General features: G+C 35.3%; 2 protein-coding genes across 5 annotated transcripts in view; both read left to right on the forward strand.

Moving 5' to 3' along the window:
* LOC111061045 (PDF receptor) overlaps nucleotides 1-21,012 on the forward strand; it is a 270,887-nt gene that overhangs the window by 24,504 nt on the left and 225,371 nt on the right. The gene's annotated exons all lie outside the window — the stretch shown is intronic.
* On the forward strand, nucleotides 3,087-4,634 carry LOC111061119 (serine/threonine-protein kinase PLK1). Its single transcript, XM_022348807.2, has one exon. The coding sequence runs from the start codon at nucleotides 3,291-3,293 to the stop codon at nucleotides 4,350-4,352; it is 1,062 nt and encodes a 353-aa protein (XP_022204499.1). The 5' UTR covers nucleotides 3,087-3,290; the 3' UTR covers nucleotides 4,353-4,634.

Genomic DNA, 21,012 nt, shown 5'->3' on the forward strand with positions numbered 1-21,012 from the left:
TGTGGCGCACTCACACAACTTTCCTTGCCGTTACAAAAATTGATCACCTGACGCTAGTGTTGACGCTAGTGTTGACCCGCATCCCAAGTCTACTTATTAACAAAGATCTGAGCTAGCTGGTGACAGGACAATAACGCTGGAGACATACGAGGTCTGCTATCTCTTCATAGTGAATCATTTAATAGAATCAACAGTTGCCAAAAGTTTGCAATTTGATAAACACATTTTCTCGAATTTCGTGCTTATTTTCAATTTTATGTGAAAATTTCACTGAACATTAATTGTAGAGATTTTCATGCTTAATCTTTTCCACTCGAAACTTTTTGTTTTAATTGTATCTGAAGCCCGATAATTGGGAATCGAAAATCAAACTTTGCGTATATGGGGTGGAGCTCCTGGAATTTTTACAGGTATGGGACTCGTGGCTATTGATAGGTACTATTTTATTTTTTCCACAATGACTATTTTAGGTATGAATTTGATCAAAATCGTTTGAGCCGTTTCCGAGAAAATCGCAAAAAAACCCTGTTTTTGAAAATATTTTCTCCATTTTAGCCGCCATCTTGAATTGCATTTGATCAAAATTGTTCGTGTCGGATCCTTATATTGTAAGGACCTTAAGTTCCAAATTTCAAGTCATTACGTTAATTGGGTGATGAGATATCGTGTACACAGACGTACATACACTCATACACACACACACACACACATACAGACCAATACCCAAAAATCTGGTGTGGTACACTCACACAACTTTCCTTGCTCATTGAGCTGGGAGCCTCATTCTTAAACGATAATAATTTAGAGAAATAACATAATGACGATTGGCGGCAACATAATTATTTGAAACTACGATCGGACTACTGTATATGTGTGTATATAATTATCGTTTTCAGAGTACTTTTTCCTTTGTGTAAATTGTGAAATCCGATGATTTTTTAAAATTCGTCAAAACAGCTGTTCTACAGATGAAATATCTCGACTATGTGTTATTTTTATAGACTGCTCTACCTACCTACCTCATGCATGAGAAGGAGGTTACAGAGTACATTTCTCAAGGATGGGGTGAACCCCCCATTAGTTTCCCAGAGAGGAGACTCATGCCAGTTGATGGGGCTGGTAAATAACTATACGGAGTATGAATTTGAAATAAATCAGTCGAGTAATTTTTGAGAAAATCGTGAAAAACATGGTTTTTCAGTAATTATCCGCCATTTTTCTCGAGAATATTACGCAGCTCCTGCAATTTTCCTAGAAATAAGACTCATGTCAGTTGATAGGGCTTATAAATAACTATCCATGGTATAAATTTGAAGAAAATCGTTAGAGCCGTTTTCGAGAAAATCGTGAAAAACATGGTTTTTTAGTAATCATCCGCCATTTTTCTCGAGAATATTACGCAGCTCCTGCAATTTTCCCAGAAATGAGACTCATGTCAGTTGATAGGGCTTATAAATAGCTATCCATGGTATAAATTTAAAGAAAATCGTTAAAGCCGTTTTTGAGAAAATCGTGAAAAACATGGTTTTTTAGTAATTATCCGCCATTTTTTCCGCCATCTTGAATTGAATTTTATTGAATTTCTTATTGTCGGGTCCTCATGGTATAAGGACCTTAAGTTTAAAATTTCAAGTCAATCGGTTAATTAGGAATGGAGCTATCGTGTTCACAGACATACACACATACACACATACACACATACACACATACACACATACACACACACACACACATACACACACACACACACACACAGACCAACACCCAAAAATCATGTTTTTGGACTCAAGGGATCTTGAAACGTATAGAAAACATGAAATTAGGGTACCTTAGATTTTTTTGGAAAGTTGGAAAATTTTTTTTTTTGCAATACTTTCCTTACCTATGGTAATAGGGCAAGGAAAGTAAAAAATTAAGGTACCCCGATTTCTAAATTTCTATACATTTCAAGGTCCCCTGAGTCCAAAAAATTGGTTTTTACTTTCCTTGCCCTACTACCATAGGTAAGGAAAGTATTGCTTTCCAAAAAAAATAAGGTACCCCAATTTCAAGTTTTCTATACGTTTCAAGGTCCCCTGAGTCCAAAAACATGATTTTTGGGTGTTGGTCTGTGTGTGTGTGTGTGTATGTGTGTGTGTGTGTGTGTATGTGTGTATGTCTGTGAACACGATAACTCCATTCCTAATTAATCGATTGACTTGAAATTTTAAACTTAAGGTCCTTATACCATGAGGATCCAACAATAAGAAATACAATAAAATTCAATCCAAGATAGCGGAAAAAATGGCGAATAATTACTAAAAAACCATGTTTTTCACGTTTTTCTCGAAAACGGCTCTAACGATTTTTTTCAAATTTATACCATGGATAGCTAATTTATAAGCCCTATCAACTGGCATAGTTCTCATTTCTGGGAAAATTTCAGGAGCTCCGTAATATTCTTGAGAAAAATGGCGGATAATGACTAAAAAACCATGTTTTTCACGGTTTTCTCAAAAACGGCTCTAACGATTCTCTTCAAATTTATACCATGGATAGCTATTCATAAGCCCCATCAAATGACATGAGTTTTTTCTGGGAAAATTGCAGGAGCTCCGTAATATTCTTGGGAAAAATGGCGGATAATTGCTAAAAAACCATGTTTTTCACGATTTTCTCAAAAATAACTTGACCGATTTTTTTTAAATTCATACCCTGTATAGTTATTTAGCAGCTCTATCAGCTGGCATAAGTCTCCTTTCTGGGAAACCAATGGAGGGTCCACCCCATCCTTGGGAAATGGACTTGTAACCTCCTTCTCGTGCATGAGGTAGGTAGGTAGAGCAGTTCATAAAAAGAACACATAGTCGAGATATTTCATCTGTAGAACAGCTGTTTTGAAGACTTTAAAAAAATGACAACTAAAAAAATCATCGAATTTCACAATTTACACAAAGGAAAAAGTACTCTGAAAACAATAATTATTTATACACATATACAAAAGTCTGATCGTAGTTTCAAATATGAGCAAGGAAAGTTGTGTGAGTGTACCACACCAGATTTTTTCGGATAGCAATACTTACCTTACCTATGGTAATAGGGCAAGGAAAGTAAAAATAGCCAGATATACAGGAATTGCTCGCTTAATATTATAATAGGATTTCCATGAAATCGAATCCAAACATCTGATCACTTCACATGTGGAAAAATAAATATCAATGCAACTTAATGGAATTTCATTTATTATGAGGTTAATAGTCGATCATTTGCGGGGAGTAATCGCATGAATTTATAAATTCGTTTGGTTATTGATGGAAATTTTCAACGAAAGTCAATCAAGATTACCATTTGTCGTTGCTGACGCAGAAACTGGATCTTCGTACGTTCTCAGTAAGCTCCTCGGGAAAGGATCATTTGCAAAATGTTATTTATCGGAAGAGGTTGAGACAGGACGACTATTCGCTGTTAAAGTAATAAGTAGCTTGATTTCGAGGAATAAGAACTACATAAGTAAGGAGATTGCCATCTACAGCCTTCTTTATCACAAAAATATAGTAAATTTTAAAACATCATTTACTGACAACACAAATTTTTATATTGTTTTAGAACTGTGTTCAAACGGATCTTTATCGCAGTTGATGAAACGAAGAAACCAGCTAACATTGGTGGAAGCCCGATATATGCTGAATCAAATCCTGTCAGGTGTACAATATCTACATAGTAAGTACATCGTTCATGGCGATTTAAAGTTGGAAAATATTGTCCTCAACAGCCGTCTGATACCAAAAATCGGAGACTTTGGAGTATCAACATTGATGTCTCATAGAGAAAATTTAGTAACAGAATTTTGTGGAACAATGGAGTACATGGCACCTGAAATTATCTTCAAGGAAGGACACAGTTTTGCTGTTGATATTTGGGCTGTTGGATGTATTTCCTACAAACTGATTTCTGGTAAGTTGCCGTTTGAAGCTGGTAATGGAGATATTGGGAGAAATATTTTGAGCTGTAACTTTAATCATTATCAGCCCGGACTTCGTAAACAGTTTTCCAAGTTTATCCTGAAGATACTGCAGAAACATCCTGGAGAGCGTCCTGCAGCCAAAGAACTCCTGAAAGACAAATTTCTTTCAAATTGTTTTATTCCATCACGCCTCCCCGTTAGATGCCTGTGGGAGGCTCCCACGTATCAGGAGCTCCTTCCATGTGGTATGAATCAAAGAGTCAAGAGAAAGAGTAGAATTGGAAGGAGTTATAATTTGAGAAGAAATAGAAGCTGGTCAATGACTGGAGGAATAAAAAAGAAAACTACATCAAAATTTGGTCAGAGCTTGCATCAAATGATCGCGCAATCCATGATTTCTTCGCGATAATCACTCGATAAGTTAGTATGTTTCCATCATAGCTTTTGTAGAACTATGAAAAACTTGGTAAACATTAACGACTTGTCAATAAAAAATCTGTATGTGCAATGCATTTTGGTTAAACAGGATACAATATGAGAATAATGTATTTCATAGCACATGATAAGATCTCACTTCACTCTATTATTATCATCAGCGCTTTTCAGTGTTATTTTTCTAGTCCCATAATAAGAGTAATATTGATAATAGTCACATGTCACATTATGTAATCGAAACAAAAAGAAATGCTGTTGATTCCAATGTACTTACCTAGAATGTATTTTAGTACCTTGGTTGATTCTTTTGAATCATTCACTGGAACAAATAGCAGAATGAATTGATCTACGATTTTAAACTATAGTGGAAAGTTTCATAACGGCTAGGAAAGTTGTATGAGTGCGCCACACCAGATTTTTATTTATGATGCGTGCCCATCAGTATCAATATTCTCATATTTGAAAATCAAATTAATTGGTTGATGAATGAAATGAAAAATGAATAAATGAACTAAATAATGCTGAAGAAATTATAATATTCTTGATTGAAAAACATTAATTTTGAAATACATAAGAAATATTTTTATCATATGAAAAGATTATCACGGAACTGGATAAATTATCATATGGGATACAAATTCAAACGTGAACTGAGTCTATTAACGTAGGAGAGTTTTTGATCTTGGAGAAAACAAATAACAGTTTTTAAGAGTAAATTATGATTCAACTGTGAATTGTGATTCAACTGTGATACTTGTGGATGAGAAAACTGCATGAGGTCTACTGTTCACAGAACTAATAGTAGAGAGCTATAATTCATAAAAGCAAAATATTTTGTCTTTTCAACGTGAATAGTTTTTTCAGAGGAAATTAACGTTTCTATTCTCATTTGTATGTTGCGTTCAAACTCAAATTTGGCTTCAAATAATAAATGAGAGCAATAAATAGCATAATTGCCACTTTTAATAATTATACATTCTGAAAGATATTATCGAATTTATTGAAATTCATTGAGGAAGAAATATTCAAATCAATTCATCGAGTATTATTATTTTTTATATGATTGTCACATTATTATTCTCAATTTCACAGAATTACAACACTTCCTGATTTCAAGTTCACTGTGAACTTGATATTCATTTGAAGATGAAACCAAGTAGCCTAATTTCGATGAAACTTTAATTTGTTAAATAAAAGAACCATAGGATAAAATTCAAGATTGTTTTTTAACCATTCCAGAGTATGGGAATAGCAATCATCTTCATCTATATATATAAAAGCGAAATGGCACTCACTCACTGACTGACTGACTGACTCACTCACTCACTGGCAGAGCTAAAAATCTACCGCACTAAAAACGTTCAAATTTGATAGGTATGTTCAGTTGGCCCTTTAGAGGCGCTTTTAAGGGTTTAAAGTTCGTCTTTAGCATGTATATTCTTCTTATTCTCATAATTATAATTGAAAAAAGGCCATACAATATGTTAATATAGAACTATAATCTAGAGAGAGTACCTCTTCAAAACAGTTGTTAACTGGTAACTAGATTAATAATTTTGTCAGGTTGGCATTAAGTTGAGTTGACTTTGTTAGGTTGGCACCAGGTTGAAGATTGAAATGCATTTATCGCGGAAAAATTGATTGGGCACTGCTACTTCAATCAGAGCTATTCCTGGGAATATTATATTACTAGCCGTCAGGCTCGCTTCGCTCGCCATATCCGTTTAGCAAGACGTTTAGTCTGGACCCCCGACTGGATCGTACTAACATATGATAAAAATGCTCAAATGAAAAATGCAGGCGAGCGAAGCGAGCCTGCTCATCTCATTCTTGGACGATCCAGTCGGGGGTCCAGGGGGCGGAGCCTCCTGGCTTGACGGATATGGCGAGCGAAGCGAGCCTGACGTATTCTAATAAATCCATTCCAGACTCACAGAGAAATATCAAGGTAGATGAAATAATGAATGAATTAATTGTGGGCTATAGATCTATCCTGGAAGCTATTAGAGCCCATTGAAGTTGAGTCGAGATGCAGTATGGTGTATATTGGTCATCATCAACAATGGTTCTCAGCTGGGTTGGCAGCCGATTGGAAGTAATGGGCAAATTAAGATTTCATCGATCGACGACTAGAAATCAGGTCTGGTGGAAGGAAGAGAGCAACACTGAGCAAGTGGAAGAAGGAAGACAGCCGCTCCACCGAATGGATTATGATTTTCAAGGGTTGACTCTGGAGAGCCTTATTGCCATGAAAAGCCATATTGCGCCGCGGTTGAGAGGTGGAACTGTAAACAACTATGCACTTCTCCTATCATTCAGTTTGAAAATAAGCCACCAACTTTTCCACTTCTGTCAGTCTCAAAACTTCTCTGCATCATCCGATCATAATGGCAGGCGGACTCGGTCCTTCTTTGGGTCAGGCGCGTTATATTTTCATTTTATCTAGACCTCGGCAACTTGTTGAGGATTTTTCAACTTTCTTCATCAACTCAAACGTTTCATAATTGGCTCCATCATTCGTCCAACTGAGAGCACAATAAATCAATTCGCTCTCTCCACTGATGCGATGCTTCCTTGGACAATTTCTCCAAGTGGAAAAATCCACAAGTTTAATCATCGTTTGAGAGATAAAATATACTGTCACACATTTCCATCGGTTTGAATTGTAGACTCTTCTAGTCGGAAAAAATGAAGAACTCTATTTCAAATCGAGCAATACGATAGTGGTGCATTCTTTCCTTTGAACATTGAATTCCTAATATTGAACAAGCCCAGAGAATTCGAAATGGTGACTCATAATCCAAATCATTGATATTGGATGATTCTGAATCATGAGTAAACTAAGTAATTGACAATATTATTATCAGATTTTTCCATAATTGATAATGATAAATTGAATTGGAAAATGACCAGAACTATTGTTTAATCAATATTGGTAGTTCTGAAGAATTGCTTCTGATAGAATAAAGTTGCTATTCCTTTTTTATTTGATTGATGGTATTATTATCATTTGGAAAATCTGCCAATCTTACCAGTGACTGGAAAATGTGAAACGTAAAACTGCAGTTTTCGTCAGGCTTCTCGTTCTAATCAGGAATATGTCCAATAGAAACAAGATATCTTCCGTCAGGCAGAGATGGAACTTATCCATGAGTTCAACATCAGTGGTTGGAGGTTTACCCGAACTAGCATGTTTCAATGAACTGGTGGTTATTTGCCTATTAATGATGGTATCTCAATTCAGTGTTGGTCAGTTTCAATTAGACACAGAGAGGGTACGTATTCAATTATGTCCAGAATCCTGCAGCAGAGGACATTCCTGTCCTGTGAACCTGATGTAACGTGAGAATCGGTTATAACGATGTCAGCCTCAGCACTGGAAGGGAATGGAGAGTAGCTCGTGAAAGATATTTTTTACTTTTTCTTAGAAACCATATTTCTAGGCAGGAGGTTTTTTTAAAAGTAGGAGATGAAGCCTACATTAAGATAACATTCGCTATTATATTTTGACAGATATTCACATTTGCTACCTATAGTTGGCCAGATATTTTTTCGTAGTTCTGAAAATGTGTGTTATATTAGACAAAAGAAATCTCTATCGATTCTATAAGAAACGGTGATGAGTAAAACAATAGTGTAATATCGTATATGTCTCTCAGAATAGCCTATAATAATAATATCATTTCACATTTGAATAATATCAATAGTCCTGAATTCAATTCAAAATCTCCAAAACTATCTTTCATGTGAACCTATATTATGTAGCTACCTGAAGAAGTATACAGGTTTCTGGAAAAAATTACAGAGGAGGCTGTATCCGTGCTTTTGTATTATCATTAGAAGTGATCAGTGAGAATTTTTAGGTAAATTATATTTTTACAAACGTTAAATTTGAATACTTTCTGAATACAGAAACGGTGCTCTTAGATTCCACCTACAGATCATTAAGTATACTTACTATCATATTATGATATTAATTTTGTGGCAAAAACAAAACCATTAAAGAGGAAACTCATCTAAAACGTTCAAGTTAACTATAAAGTGGAAACTCTCCCCACTCAATAATAAATTATGGATGGATCTTAATCTATAAGTCGAGTATGGAAAACTAATCCCGAAGCTGTGATCAAGTATTTGGAATCAAATTTCACCCTAAAGACGTTTTAAAATTCAATTCCAAAACTACACCACAATCACAAAAGTGATCCTATATGTTCAAGCTCGAGTAATTCACGCATGATCTGATTGGGAAACTTCCGACATGTTCAATCCCGAAAAGGCAAAATCAAGTTTTACCTGTGAGTGGAATAACATTCAACACATGCACTATGAGTAAGAACTAAGAGTAATACTGGTCATGTATCAGTTCATTTTAAGGTCAAACATAATTTGATATCATTGTTTTCATAATTTTGCTATGCTCCAGGAACTTTCATTTTGAATCTTGTTTCTTCACACTTCGTTTCTTCTAGCATCAGATTACTGTTGTGAGCATGTCAGTCTTGACGAAATTCAATCAACTCTAACAACATGTACATAAATAGATTAGACTGATGCCCCGTTCCACCGACCTTGATCAAATATAGCCTAGCCATGGTCAATTAGACCATAGTCAAAATTTGATCACTTGTTGAAACATACAACTGTTCCACCAACCTCGGGATTGATTAAAACTCCGTCGGTCAAATCTGAACATGGTCAACTCTTGTAGCTGTACTTTTCTGAAGTTGGCCAACATGTTTACTGGCTTGTTAATGGCTACATCTGATTTTTATGGATGAAAATTACTGAGATATTGCAATCATTCAAATGCTAATAAATTAATAATTATTATTAAACGAAAATTCAAATTAAATGCTGTAATATAGTAAATATGTTAGCACCCCATGATACTTAATATCAGTTTTTCTGTCAGTTTAATATCAGTCAGAGGGTAATTTGCGCTGAATGCCCTTTTTACTTTACCGTCATGCCGTCAAAAATTCAGATTACTGTATTTTTTGTGTAATTACTGTACTGATTTTCCTTCATATTCATTATTTCGGGGCGGGCCCCCTAGGTTCCCTTCGCCCCGTTTTATACGCCTAGGTTTATACGCCCCTGACACAGACGTATAGTCACACATCTATAATAATTTATGATAATATTTCAAATATGAATTGAATACTCTCGTATAAAGAAATTTACAAATCACCATCAATTATTTTGACAATTTTTTATGAAAAAAAGAACATTCCAATTCTAATGAGATACATTGGTTAATGTAAGGATTGAATAACATAGGCCTACTGTGTAATAAAAGAGTAAAGCTCCTTTTCAAAATCCTTTTTTATTTTCTATACTATAATAATTTACAAATATTAAAAGATTCCGAGAACGAACCTAATAAATAACTTACTACAACTAAATCAATCGCACTAAAAACTTTGAAATTTTCCATTGCGTCAAAAACATAACCCACAAAGAAACAAGCAAGAAAATTGATTGAATTGGTCTTTTGACCGTGTTCAAATAATTTGATCGCCCGTTCGGCGGCAGTCAAACTTAACCATCGGATTGACCGTGGTCAAACGTAACTAGTGTTGGTGGAACGAATTATTTCTGATTTGATCAGCTGATAGACTTTGACCATGTTCAAATGCCTTGACCAAGGTTGGTGAAACCGCATTGAGTAAAATAGAGGCATGAGAGTAGAATAGAAGTGTATAAGCAAGAAGAAGTATTTGAAGCAGCAATCAATTGAAAAATGTTAATTATTCCATAAACAGATAAATTTTTTTCAGATTTTTATACTGTACTCCAATAATATTACGGATAATATGATAAAAATAGACTCAACCCAAAATAGGCTCATGACTCAAATAACAATAATTCATAGCATAGTAGCAAAACGTGATAATTCAGTGGATCAGTTAGCTATGATCATACTTAATTCCAACAAATTTGCATATTAATATAATTTTTATGATCAGCTGTAACAAACATTTACTGTGGTAATAGCTGTGCCTAGTGGAAAGTTGTGTGTATATTTCTGGCTTCCAAATTTTCTGAAATAACTTAATTTATTCAAAGTGCGGTGCAATATTCGACTATAATTTGGTATTTTAATCATTCTGAATTAAAAAATTTTAGCTCATATATATTTTTGGACAGAACTTCGAACATTAACTTTCCTGAGTAAAAACATAACCTATCTTTTCGGACATTTTATTATATATCAAAATTTGGGAACAGAATAGTTTTGGGCTATGCCTGTTGTTCTAGCCCGATCATATTCATATGTTTTGTAATTGTATCAAAAAATAAATAAATAAATAAACTATCTGCTTTGCACCGGAGAAAATTTGATGTTGTAAAATGCTATCTCCTTGAAACATGAAAAATAGAATAATTATCTATCATTTTGTCAAAATTACGTGGGTGATCTTTATCAGTGTTGAAAATTTCCAGCAGAAATATAAGTTTGATTTGATAGGTCTCGAACCTGCAACCTTAGATTCATGTGCAAACTCCGAGACCCCTCCGGTGGCTTTTGGTGTTCCTCAGGGATCGGTGCTGGGGCCTACACTGTTTCTTGTCATGATAAATCACCTCGACGACAATGGTTCTTCTCTGATGTTTGCGGATGATGCATCACTTCTGTCATCGGGTGCTGAGCTTGAGCGGATTTTGGAGGCGTCTGCAGAGCATCTACAATCTGCCACTTCATGGTTACTCGCTAATCGATTCCAGCTGAATGAAGACAAGACCCAAAGGATCATCTGCAGATTGTCACGAGAACTGCGTGACCCTCAGAATCCAGTAAAGCTGCTGGGTTTTGTCTTGAATTGCAAACTCAGCCGGAACAGTCATTTACAGCAGGTAACCAGCCGACTCTTCCGCATTTGCTTCCTGCTGCTCAGGATGAGGGGCCTGGTGACAGAGAGGTATCTCTTAATGATGTATCACGCTCTCTTCCATTGCTACATCACTTATGGATGCTCCTGTGGGGTCATTCAGCAGGGGCTGCTGATTTCCTGAGGCTGCAAAAGAGAGCTTTAAGAATTATAACTGGCAGCGACCATCTTGCCCACTGTAAGCCCATCTTATCTCGCCTTGGTGTACTGACTGTCTTTCATCCTCCTGTGCTTGGTGTATGTCAAGAAGATACAGCAAACTCTAGCTGCCCGTAGTGACATCCACCGCCACAACACCAGGCGCAGTGAGCTGTTGGATATCCACAGAAGACGCCTCCACCGATCACAGGCCAGTTACAGGATTTCAGCCCTGAAATTCTACAACAAGCTGCATAATAGTGTGAAGCAATTGGATGGAGCCGCCTTCAGGAGAGCTGTCCGGAAGCTACTGTGTGCAAAGGCATATTACAGTGTAAACGAATTTATGGGTGATAATTTGAATTTTTATTGAGAGCGTGAGCACTGGATCAATGCCATCTGAACTTTTACAGTTTTTTTTCATGTGTTTTGTACGTGTTTTGATTCTTTGACGCCATCAATCCCACAATTGTGGGTAATGGAAGAAGCTGAAAGAATTAAAAAAGTTATTAAAGGCCTGAACCGCGCGCTACCAACTATACGGAGTCACTTGGATAGAGCTCTGTTTTGGTTCGTCGTTGAATCACAAATTGAGGAAAAAATATTTTAATATTATTAAATTAAAGTAATTTAATCAACAGCAATGAAAATGAGCCGATGTCCATCCTCGATAAATCCAGAATCTTTATGTAAAATTGCAAGTTGATCAGTTCATTAGTTCATAAGTGATAATGCGTCATACCTCCAATCCCGTACATGTAAATGCGAATGCCTTCCTTCATAATATTGAAGATAGATATCACTCACTTAATTCATATCACTGGAAAATCTTTATGTGCTGTACACAAGTGATCTTCCTGAATTGGATGAAGTGACAATATTGCTACTTTTGCTGATGATACTGCAATACTGGCAGAAGGGGAAACAGTACAAGAAGCAGCCACAAAACTACAGAATGCTAGCAACAGATTCAGTGACTGGACTAAAAAATGGAGAATTCGATTGAATGAGATGAGGTCTATTCATATCAACTTCACAAACAAAATTATCAATGACCCGATTCGAATAAATCTGAATGGGAATGTAGTATCACACAGCAACACAGCAAAATACCTTGGAATGACTCTTGACGCCAAGTTGAAATGGAAAGAGCATATCAATATGAAAGGACTCAAATACAGTAAAATCTATTGGCTGTTGGGCCGTCAATCACAACTCTCATTGGACAACAAGTTATTGATTTACAAACAAATTCAAAAACCTGTCTGGACTTATGGAATTCAGCTTTTCGGCTGCTCTAGAACTTCTAACATCAGTCAGATTCAAACATTCCAAAACAAAGTACTGCGGAACATGGTGAATGCGCCCTGGTACATAAGGAACAGCGATTTGCACCGAGATCTGCACATCCCCTCTGACCTGTGAGATAAGACGATTGGCAGCCCATCATGAGTCACGTCTTCATCAACACGACAACACCGAAGTCATCCAACTACTAGACACTGAACTCACTAGGAGGTTGAAGAGAACAAAGCCCTTCGTGCTTTGGAAGTGGAGTGAAAAAAGTATATTGAATAAAAGTGTAGTGAAATAATTTAAAGTAGTGAAATTATAGATTGGAACTGTAGGCTTCACTGGAAGACTTTGGCAATAAAAATTAATTAAGGATAAGAAATAACAGAACAAAATTAATGGTTAGTCCTAGTGACTAGTTTTAATAGAAATAACAAGAAAAAAAAAACTTGAAAATCCAACAGAACTTCGTCACAGATATACAATTTAATACTTCATCAACAGTACTATAGTATAACTATATTCTTACACACTAATACATAGTACGATACAGTAGCTTCGTGGTGGTGGGGGGCACACCGGTGTACTCGAGAGCTCTGGAAAATTTAGTTTCACTGTCAAGGAGGTATTTTCATAATCGAGACAACGTATTTTCTCAATTCACTAGGAAAAGTGAAAAAGTACTGTAAAACGTGAGGAAAATTATCAGACACTCATCATTGCAAGAAAGAATAAAAATATAGTGTATCTGAGTTGATGGTATAAGATATCTATATAATAAGATAAAGTGAGGTTGTATTTGTTCGCATCAAAACATGACAATTTGTGGATTAAGTTTGAAGTTACCGGAAAAACGAAAATGATTTAGATCTTCACATTTTGCACATAGATTCTAAAAATATCAATCTCGTGCACCTCGAGGCCCAAATTTCAATTTCCATTCTAGATTTTTCTTAATGTTCAAATTTCATTCATGGGACATGAATTAACATACCATTATGTTAATAATATAGACCTATAATCTAGAGAGACTAAATCAACCCTTCAATTCTGTGTTATTGGTTCGTTTACAGTCCCCGTATACAGTCTTGTCCTATCTTATGCACAGTGCGACTTATTCACTGTCGTGACTAAATGGCACCTAAAGACTGAGCCATTGCTCGGTTGATACTCCACCCAGTGGAGTGAAAAGATTAACTCTTCGAACATTGTTTAAAAAAGGTAACTAAATTAATAACAAGTCCAATTTTTTTCAGGTTGGCATTAAATTGAGGAAGGTTTTCAAACAAGATTTGAGTTCTGTTACTTTATAAGGTTAGCACCAAGTTGAAGAACTTATCTATACTATAATAAAGGAAAAAGCTGGCTCATACACGTGCGGGATAGGAAACTTATGCTTGACGCATCCAACATAATTATGTTTTGACGTATAAACTTCTGAATTCATTGACTTGAAAATTCGCATATAGATTCTCTATTAACCGAGTATGGTTCTAGGCCTATTCCAAACTCTTCAAGATTCCACTCGGTCAAGTTTTCAGTTTGTCAAGTTTCTAAATAGACCCTTGCGGAGCACGGGTAACTTGCTAGTTGCAAAGAACTCACTGTCTGTGATTAGATGATATTAGATTTCTTTATTTATGTATGCTACAATATTTACTGGCTTATGCACTAATTTACATTAAATGACGGTAATGCTAATTATTCAACGAATTTTACAAAGTATAGATAATTAACCAATGAGAATAAAGATTAAATGCAATTAGATGACGATAATATAAAATCATCACATCAACACACGACCGGGTTGTGATTGAATAGAGCTGTTGGAAATATTATAACATGTGAATATGTGATTTGAATCTTAGAAATGGGATGAATGGATAAGATGGAAGATATTAGAAAGAGTTATAGTGAGTACAATATTGCATTAAGATTCAAAATAGATAAATGGAACAAACGTTATAGGGTATGATTTAATTAAGATTTTAGAAATTGATTGAGTAATAATTACGATATACAATACTGAAGAACAGAAAATTTTGAGATGAGATGATGAATATGTAGTATGTAATATGGATGAATGAATAGAATGGAGAATGGAAAGGAAGAGAGATTAGAATATTTGTCATGCAGTGCTCTAGGGTTGGACAGACACAGTCATTTTCTCTATAAGATATTTTTTCAAATACAAGATAAATCCCGCTCGGCTCTCAATGCATCTAATAGAGTTGGGAAGTTTATTCCATTCACGACAAGCACTGACAAGGAACGATTTAGAATAGATAGTAGTTCGGTGATTAGGTATCCTAAGAGTATTAGCACCAGTTCTAGTATGGGAAGCATCTATCCTCCCACCATCGGAAACAAATTCAAAATCATTTTTGAAATAATTGAGATTGCCATATTTTAAAGAATCTCTAACAAGTTTGATTATTCTGGAACGTCTCTGATCGGGAAGGAGAGGTTGAGTAAATATTGTAACTGAAGAGAAACTGATTGATTATTGAAACTATCGTCACATTCAAAAAATACATCAATAAACTAGGACCATCAATCTTTTTAAACTGGTCCATTCCAAGCGAGATCGGTCAACATTTAACCTGAGGTTATCGAAATGCATTGTCTCTTTCGAGCATCAAGTCGACTTGGTTGAATATTCCACATATGCATTGCGCCAATCAATCTCGTCGCTCGTTAATCTATTACGGACACTTCACAGTCGATTCTAATCTGATTTTACTTTGCACAAGGGTCACCACCACGACGGACCATTGGATCACTAAATTGACCATTATTTCAGCGCAGCCCAGTCCACCGATTATCTCTGCAACCTACAACGTGCTCTCTAGGAATGCATCAATGAATAATTATCAATTAGCGTAGGCTAATATAATGACAAAGTTAGCTGCAATGCATATTATTCTATGTCAATAGCCAATATTGACAATTATTTGGTTGGCTGATGGAAATTGTAAATTAGTGAATGGCTGGAAACAGTACCGCAAGTTTGTATTCAAGTATTGGAGCAAAGCTACACTGCTTGCCAGAATATTAAACACGGATGAGTCTCTCAGAATTTGCTACTCAGAGTTACAATAATAATTTGGGTTTACTGGATGGTGGTGACCTGTGGTTAATCAAATGTCAGTAGAATCAGCCTCGATAATTCATCACTTGGATTATAAATGATAAGTGATTAATAATCAGTTTCCATTCAACTCATTTTTCTAACTATCATATTCAAAACTTCACTAAGTTCATTTTCAAATTATTCAAGAGTAAGTCCCTAATATTAGGCCAATAATAACAAAGGTCAACCGTTGTGCCAAGGGCCTCTCCGCGTAATTACCTTTTACCGAAAATAGGCTACATTCAGTATAATTACATTATAAATTGTACAATTGTTTGATTTGAGAAGAATGTGAGTAAATGGCTTATGAAAAAATAGAGATGCAATGATGTTTATAATGAAAGAGAGATTAATCACTGACTTCCAACACGAAAATTTAATTTTTCAAGAATGCACATAGTAGAGAAATTGAGATCTCCGAATACAATTATAAGAATTTGACCGATTGCAGATCAAGAAACCTGAAGAATACACAGAAAACACTGATCGACAATTGATGCGATCTGTGATCAAATTATCGATTGTCCCGTTGTTTTTGATGAGCTAGCCTATTATTGAGGAGGACATTTTACAGAACATTGTGACAAAAACGGGATGTTTCATTGAGTCACAACGAGCAACAATCGACCTTGGCTTTTTTCGTTCCCTCCTTCAACTGCCTCCCTGCTACAATAATTCGATTTTATTCAATTCTGCTGTTCTATCTGGTACTTAACATATATCTGTTCACTCTAAACATTCCGGCTATCTGCTTTAATGAATGTTCCTCACGAATCCAAGGAGTTCAGGTTGCTTGTAACACAAACGTCTATTTCTGCTTATGTTGACTCAACTCTGTATTTATTATATTCATTTCCACAACGGGAAGAAATGATGATGCCGTATCTTGCAACTAGCCGATTTTTTCGTATCTCGAATACAGATCTATGATGTCTACCAGTGTTACCATGTTCATGAGTTCCATGTTGATAGGTGCACGTGTTCGAAACATCTCTTCTAAGATATTAATTTTAGCAGTGAAACTTTACTGATGTAATCAAACTATATCAGTGCCTTATTTGCATCTGATGTGGCGTTTGCTGAATCTCTCCAATAAGAGATCTCTCAGGAGAATATTCAAGCTTCTAAGAAAGTATAAAATCTGATTGGAAAATACTCAATCTCCCGAATCCGGATTGCTCCTTCTTCTTCAGCATAGGAAAACTCCATTACCAGCTTTCTTCGACAGTATTAGTCAGGGGGATCTTTAAAAGTCTTTTTTTCAGTTGCGAATAGGCTACATTATGTAAATGGACTCTATCAGCTCCCGGACTCCACTGAATGTGAAGGGAATTGAACATTCCCTCTTGGTTGATATTTCTAATCTAATTGATCATAACATCCATTTACTCAAAACGGAAGCCTTCTCAGCTTGCCTAGCAATATCGGATGCTAAATTTAGTACTTAATAATGAACTGCTTGGAACATCACTATCTGTGAGATGATTTTCATAATATATACTTCATAACTGTTCAATAACTCTACTTTTATCCATTATTCATTCGCATATTGCAATGCTCCCAAAATAAGTGGTAAGATAAGATCAACTTCATCAGACTTGTTCCGACTTTGTCATGTTTTGTCTTTGTGGACGAGAAAATTATACAATAAAAAATGTGTGCAATATTCAATGTATGAATTGAATTGCGAGATAGCAATAACAATCAATTTTATTTAAAATTTTCCGAGATGTCCAGCAATATAATTATACAATGATGATATCTTGTTAATAGTACAATCCTCCTTCCCAAATAGAGGAAATATTACTTAAGGACCAGAAATGTTGTCTTGCTGCACTTGACCAACCGCTAACTTAATTTGAAAATTAAATTTAATACGTAGATTCCAACAACTAGTACAATGAATATAAGTTATTCAGATTTACTGCAATGAAATTCCAAATGATGTGTTGTTGATAAACAGATGGAGGGAGAAAAACCTCAAAAGAAGAAATGTATTCAATTATGAATCGGGTGAAAGTTTTTAGCTAGGCTATTTGTTTTGGACGAGGAAACCTTTTTAATTCCATGGTGTGAATTATATAGGGGAATTTTTTTCATTTTACACGAACCGGAAAAATATTTTTTGAATTCTGGCTATACTGGCTATATCTCTAGTCCATGAGACGGCATGAATAGACATCACGGACTTGGACAAGAAATGGGTGTTCAATCGATCTTGCATCGAAGTCCGCAGACAGCTCTACGAATCTTGTTTGTCTTCTTCCTGCACTGCAACTATCACTTTGTTATTGGTGTAAGAAAGAAAAAGATTTTGGCGGAACCTTCTGGCATTGATGATTGGAATAATCTTGCAAAAGCAGGAAATTACATTCGATGACAATATTTGATGTACTCTCGAGAATAGTCCATAGTTCGTTCTAGAGTTCGTTCTAGACTCATAGTACACTCACTCTTCAGACTAGATCACAGAAATTGAGAAAGTTGATCGTTTTAAAAGATTTCTCATTCATACATTTATCCATCAAAGACGATCGTTCGAAGACTTAACAAATGAGTAATAATAGGCTAGAATAGTTATATCAATCTCTCAGCTGAGTAATCAATGGAAATTCATTTCACAGCTCTGGAGACTCGTTTCATTGCTCGTGGAACTCCAACTCTGAAATTAATCTGCGAAAATTATAATTTTATCTGTTTGAATCAGAATTATCATTGGAGATCTCCTGCTTTATTTCAGAATATAATTCTTGTTTCTCAGTACTATCTTGTAGTGCTATTTGTTTGCCCTGATCTGAATGATCACATAACGCTTCAATTCTCTACAATAATTTACAGCGACTGAAATCATAGGCTCACGGCTTTTTCTTGAATCATTTGTGAATTTGTTTGCAGAAATATTCTCAAAATATTTCTTGCAGAAAATTTCTCTAAATATTTCTGAATATCTCCAATTTAGTCGATAATTTAATTTCTGACCAAGTCCGAACACCTTACAACAGACATTATTCAGTGAGAATATTCTGTTTCAAAATCAGTGGATACAGAATACGATTATTTTGATACAGAAACATGAGTCACTGTTCATGTGCATGCTGAAAAGAGATCGACCCTCATGCTTCTTTCATCTGCAATTTAGTATTTATTAACATTTCTTCAAGTACAAGAAAGCATCGCTCTTACAAGCTCCTTTTCTACGAGACAGTTGTAGAAAATATCAAGTATTCATGATTAGAACAGTGAATAATTTTTCAATTTCAAGCATATTACCATTCCATTCATGGTTCTCTCACTTGAAAAGAATCAAACAGCATTTCAAGGTAAAAAAATTGAGTGCATATGGCTGCACACTAAATTGTGAGGAGTCTAAGCTTTTCTGAAAAGATTATCCAGGCTTTTGTCAAGGCGGGGTTTATATAAACGTCAAGTGGATGTAGGCCTAAGCGACTTTCTTCGTGCTTTTTCAGGGTTCTTAGCGCTGACATTGAATTCTCTTCTCCTGTCGTGATGGATGTGAGAAGAAAATGTAAGCATGATAAAGATCAAGTGGGCAAGCAAGAGAGAGAAAGAGAGAGAGAGAGGGAGAATGATAAAAGGTAGAAAAGCTTGCAAAAGGACAAAAGATGACGAGTTGAAGAACAGTGAATGGAAAAAATTATCTTTCTGAGCTGTACCTGAAGAATCATCGTTCTCCTTCATCATATCTCTGTATAATGGTTCGCTAATCTTACATTAGGACTCTTTTGCCAATAGTTGAATTTATTCAGTCGTACGTCTCCGTCTGTGCCGTGCTATGAATTTAGAAAGTAAATTTGGAATTTAGAATTTAGAAGTACACACAATATAACTTAATAAAAGGAATGCTTGATAAACATACCTAGTGCTAGAGAACGGGAATCCAGAAATGACAAGAGAAACAACGAAATAGAGAAAAGATATCAAATATATTGTCACCTCTTACAGTTAAATTCAACAGTTAATAGAACGAAATGAAGTTACATCATGAAAACCGAAAATAGAATAACTAAATTTAGAAAGTTATCTCCAATATAGCTAATTCGATAGTATCCTACTCTGTCTGCTTTACATTGAAAACGTTTTAGATTGAATCATAAGAAGCTTGAAGGACTCTAATTTCAGAAAGAAGAATTGAAAGTTATCATGGATATTGCTCAGAAGTTAATCATAAATAACAATAGATATTTTAAAAGAAAGATCAGCATAAAATTCAGAAAACATTTTAGAAATGTTCTTAGAACATTTAGAACACACTTGGAAACTTTTAAAACACTATCAAAATGCTATCAAATGTTAATCATATCCATTCTGTATCTTTATAATTATTATGAAAGCAGCAAAGACAAAATATTCCTAAAAAATCACATCGCGGAATTCTACCTTGGAAAACTATTCAAAAAAATATGTGATTTCAAAACAGACTTAGAAAAAAGGTTAGGGTCCTTTTGAAGCTTCGATTATTCACAACTTTACGATGAAAATACCATTTACAAAACATTTATGGACCTTTCAACATTTTATTGGCTAATTCAACTCTTAGTAGCTTAATAGATTTCAGTAGTTTTAAAGAAAACTGAAATTCCCAGCTGGATCCTTACAGAGAAAATATGGCCTCACATTTCAATGTAAAGATACAACCGAAAATCGATTACTCAAACCAAATTAATAAAATGTATAATCTATCCATTCCCAATTTCCAAAGTTACGATTTAACAAAAAAGTCTAATTCCGCACGTTTTAATTGATTGGATGGTTCACGTTTTACACCCCTCCCTTTTCGAAAGTCTATAGTCACTAAAACCCATTCTGTCACATCCGGAGTTCCTGGGACGTTTGTTTAATTTGGGAAAAGTTGTTACCTCAAAGCTGTTTCTTCAATTTGAATGTAGGCTCGGTGATTGAGCTCTAGGAGCGTCAGGAGACAGCATACCCCAAACTTCTAGGACTGCCATCGATTTAGAGGAATCTCAGCGGCTTAAAGACACACGTTCACGAGACATTCATGGACCCGTAAATAATTGATGGACCCATACATTGATGGACTCGTACATTGGAGGACCCATACTTTGACCGCTGTTAGAATAAAAATGTAAACTAGGATAATACAAATTAACTCAACTTCAGTTATATCATAAAGTCAACCTACTTTAGGTTTT

This window comes from Nilaparvata lugens, chromosome 3, assembly GCF_014356525.2.
Source record: "Nilaparvata lugens isolate BPH chromosome 3, ASM1435652v1, whole genome shotgun sequence".
NCBI lineage: Eukaryota > Metazoa > Arthropoda > Insecta > Hemiptera > Delphacidae > Nilaparvata > Nilaparvata lugens.

Coding starts and splice junctions, on each gene's coding strand:
- LOC111061119 (XM_022348807.2), top strand. CDS start 3,291: ATGGAAATTTTCAACGAAAGTCAATCAAGATTACCATTTGTCGTTGCT.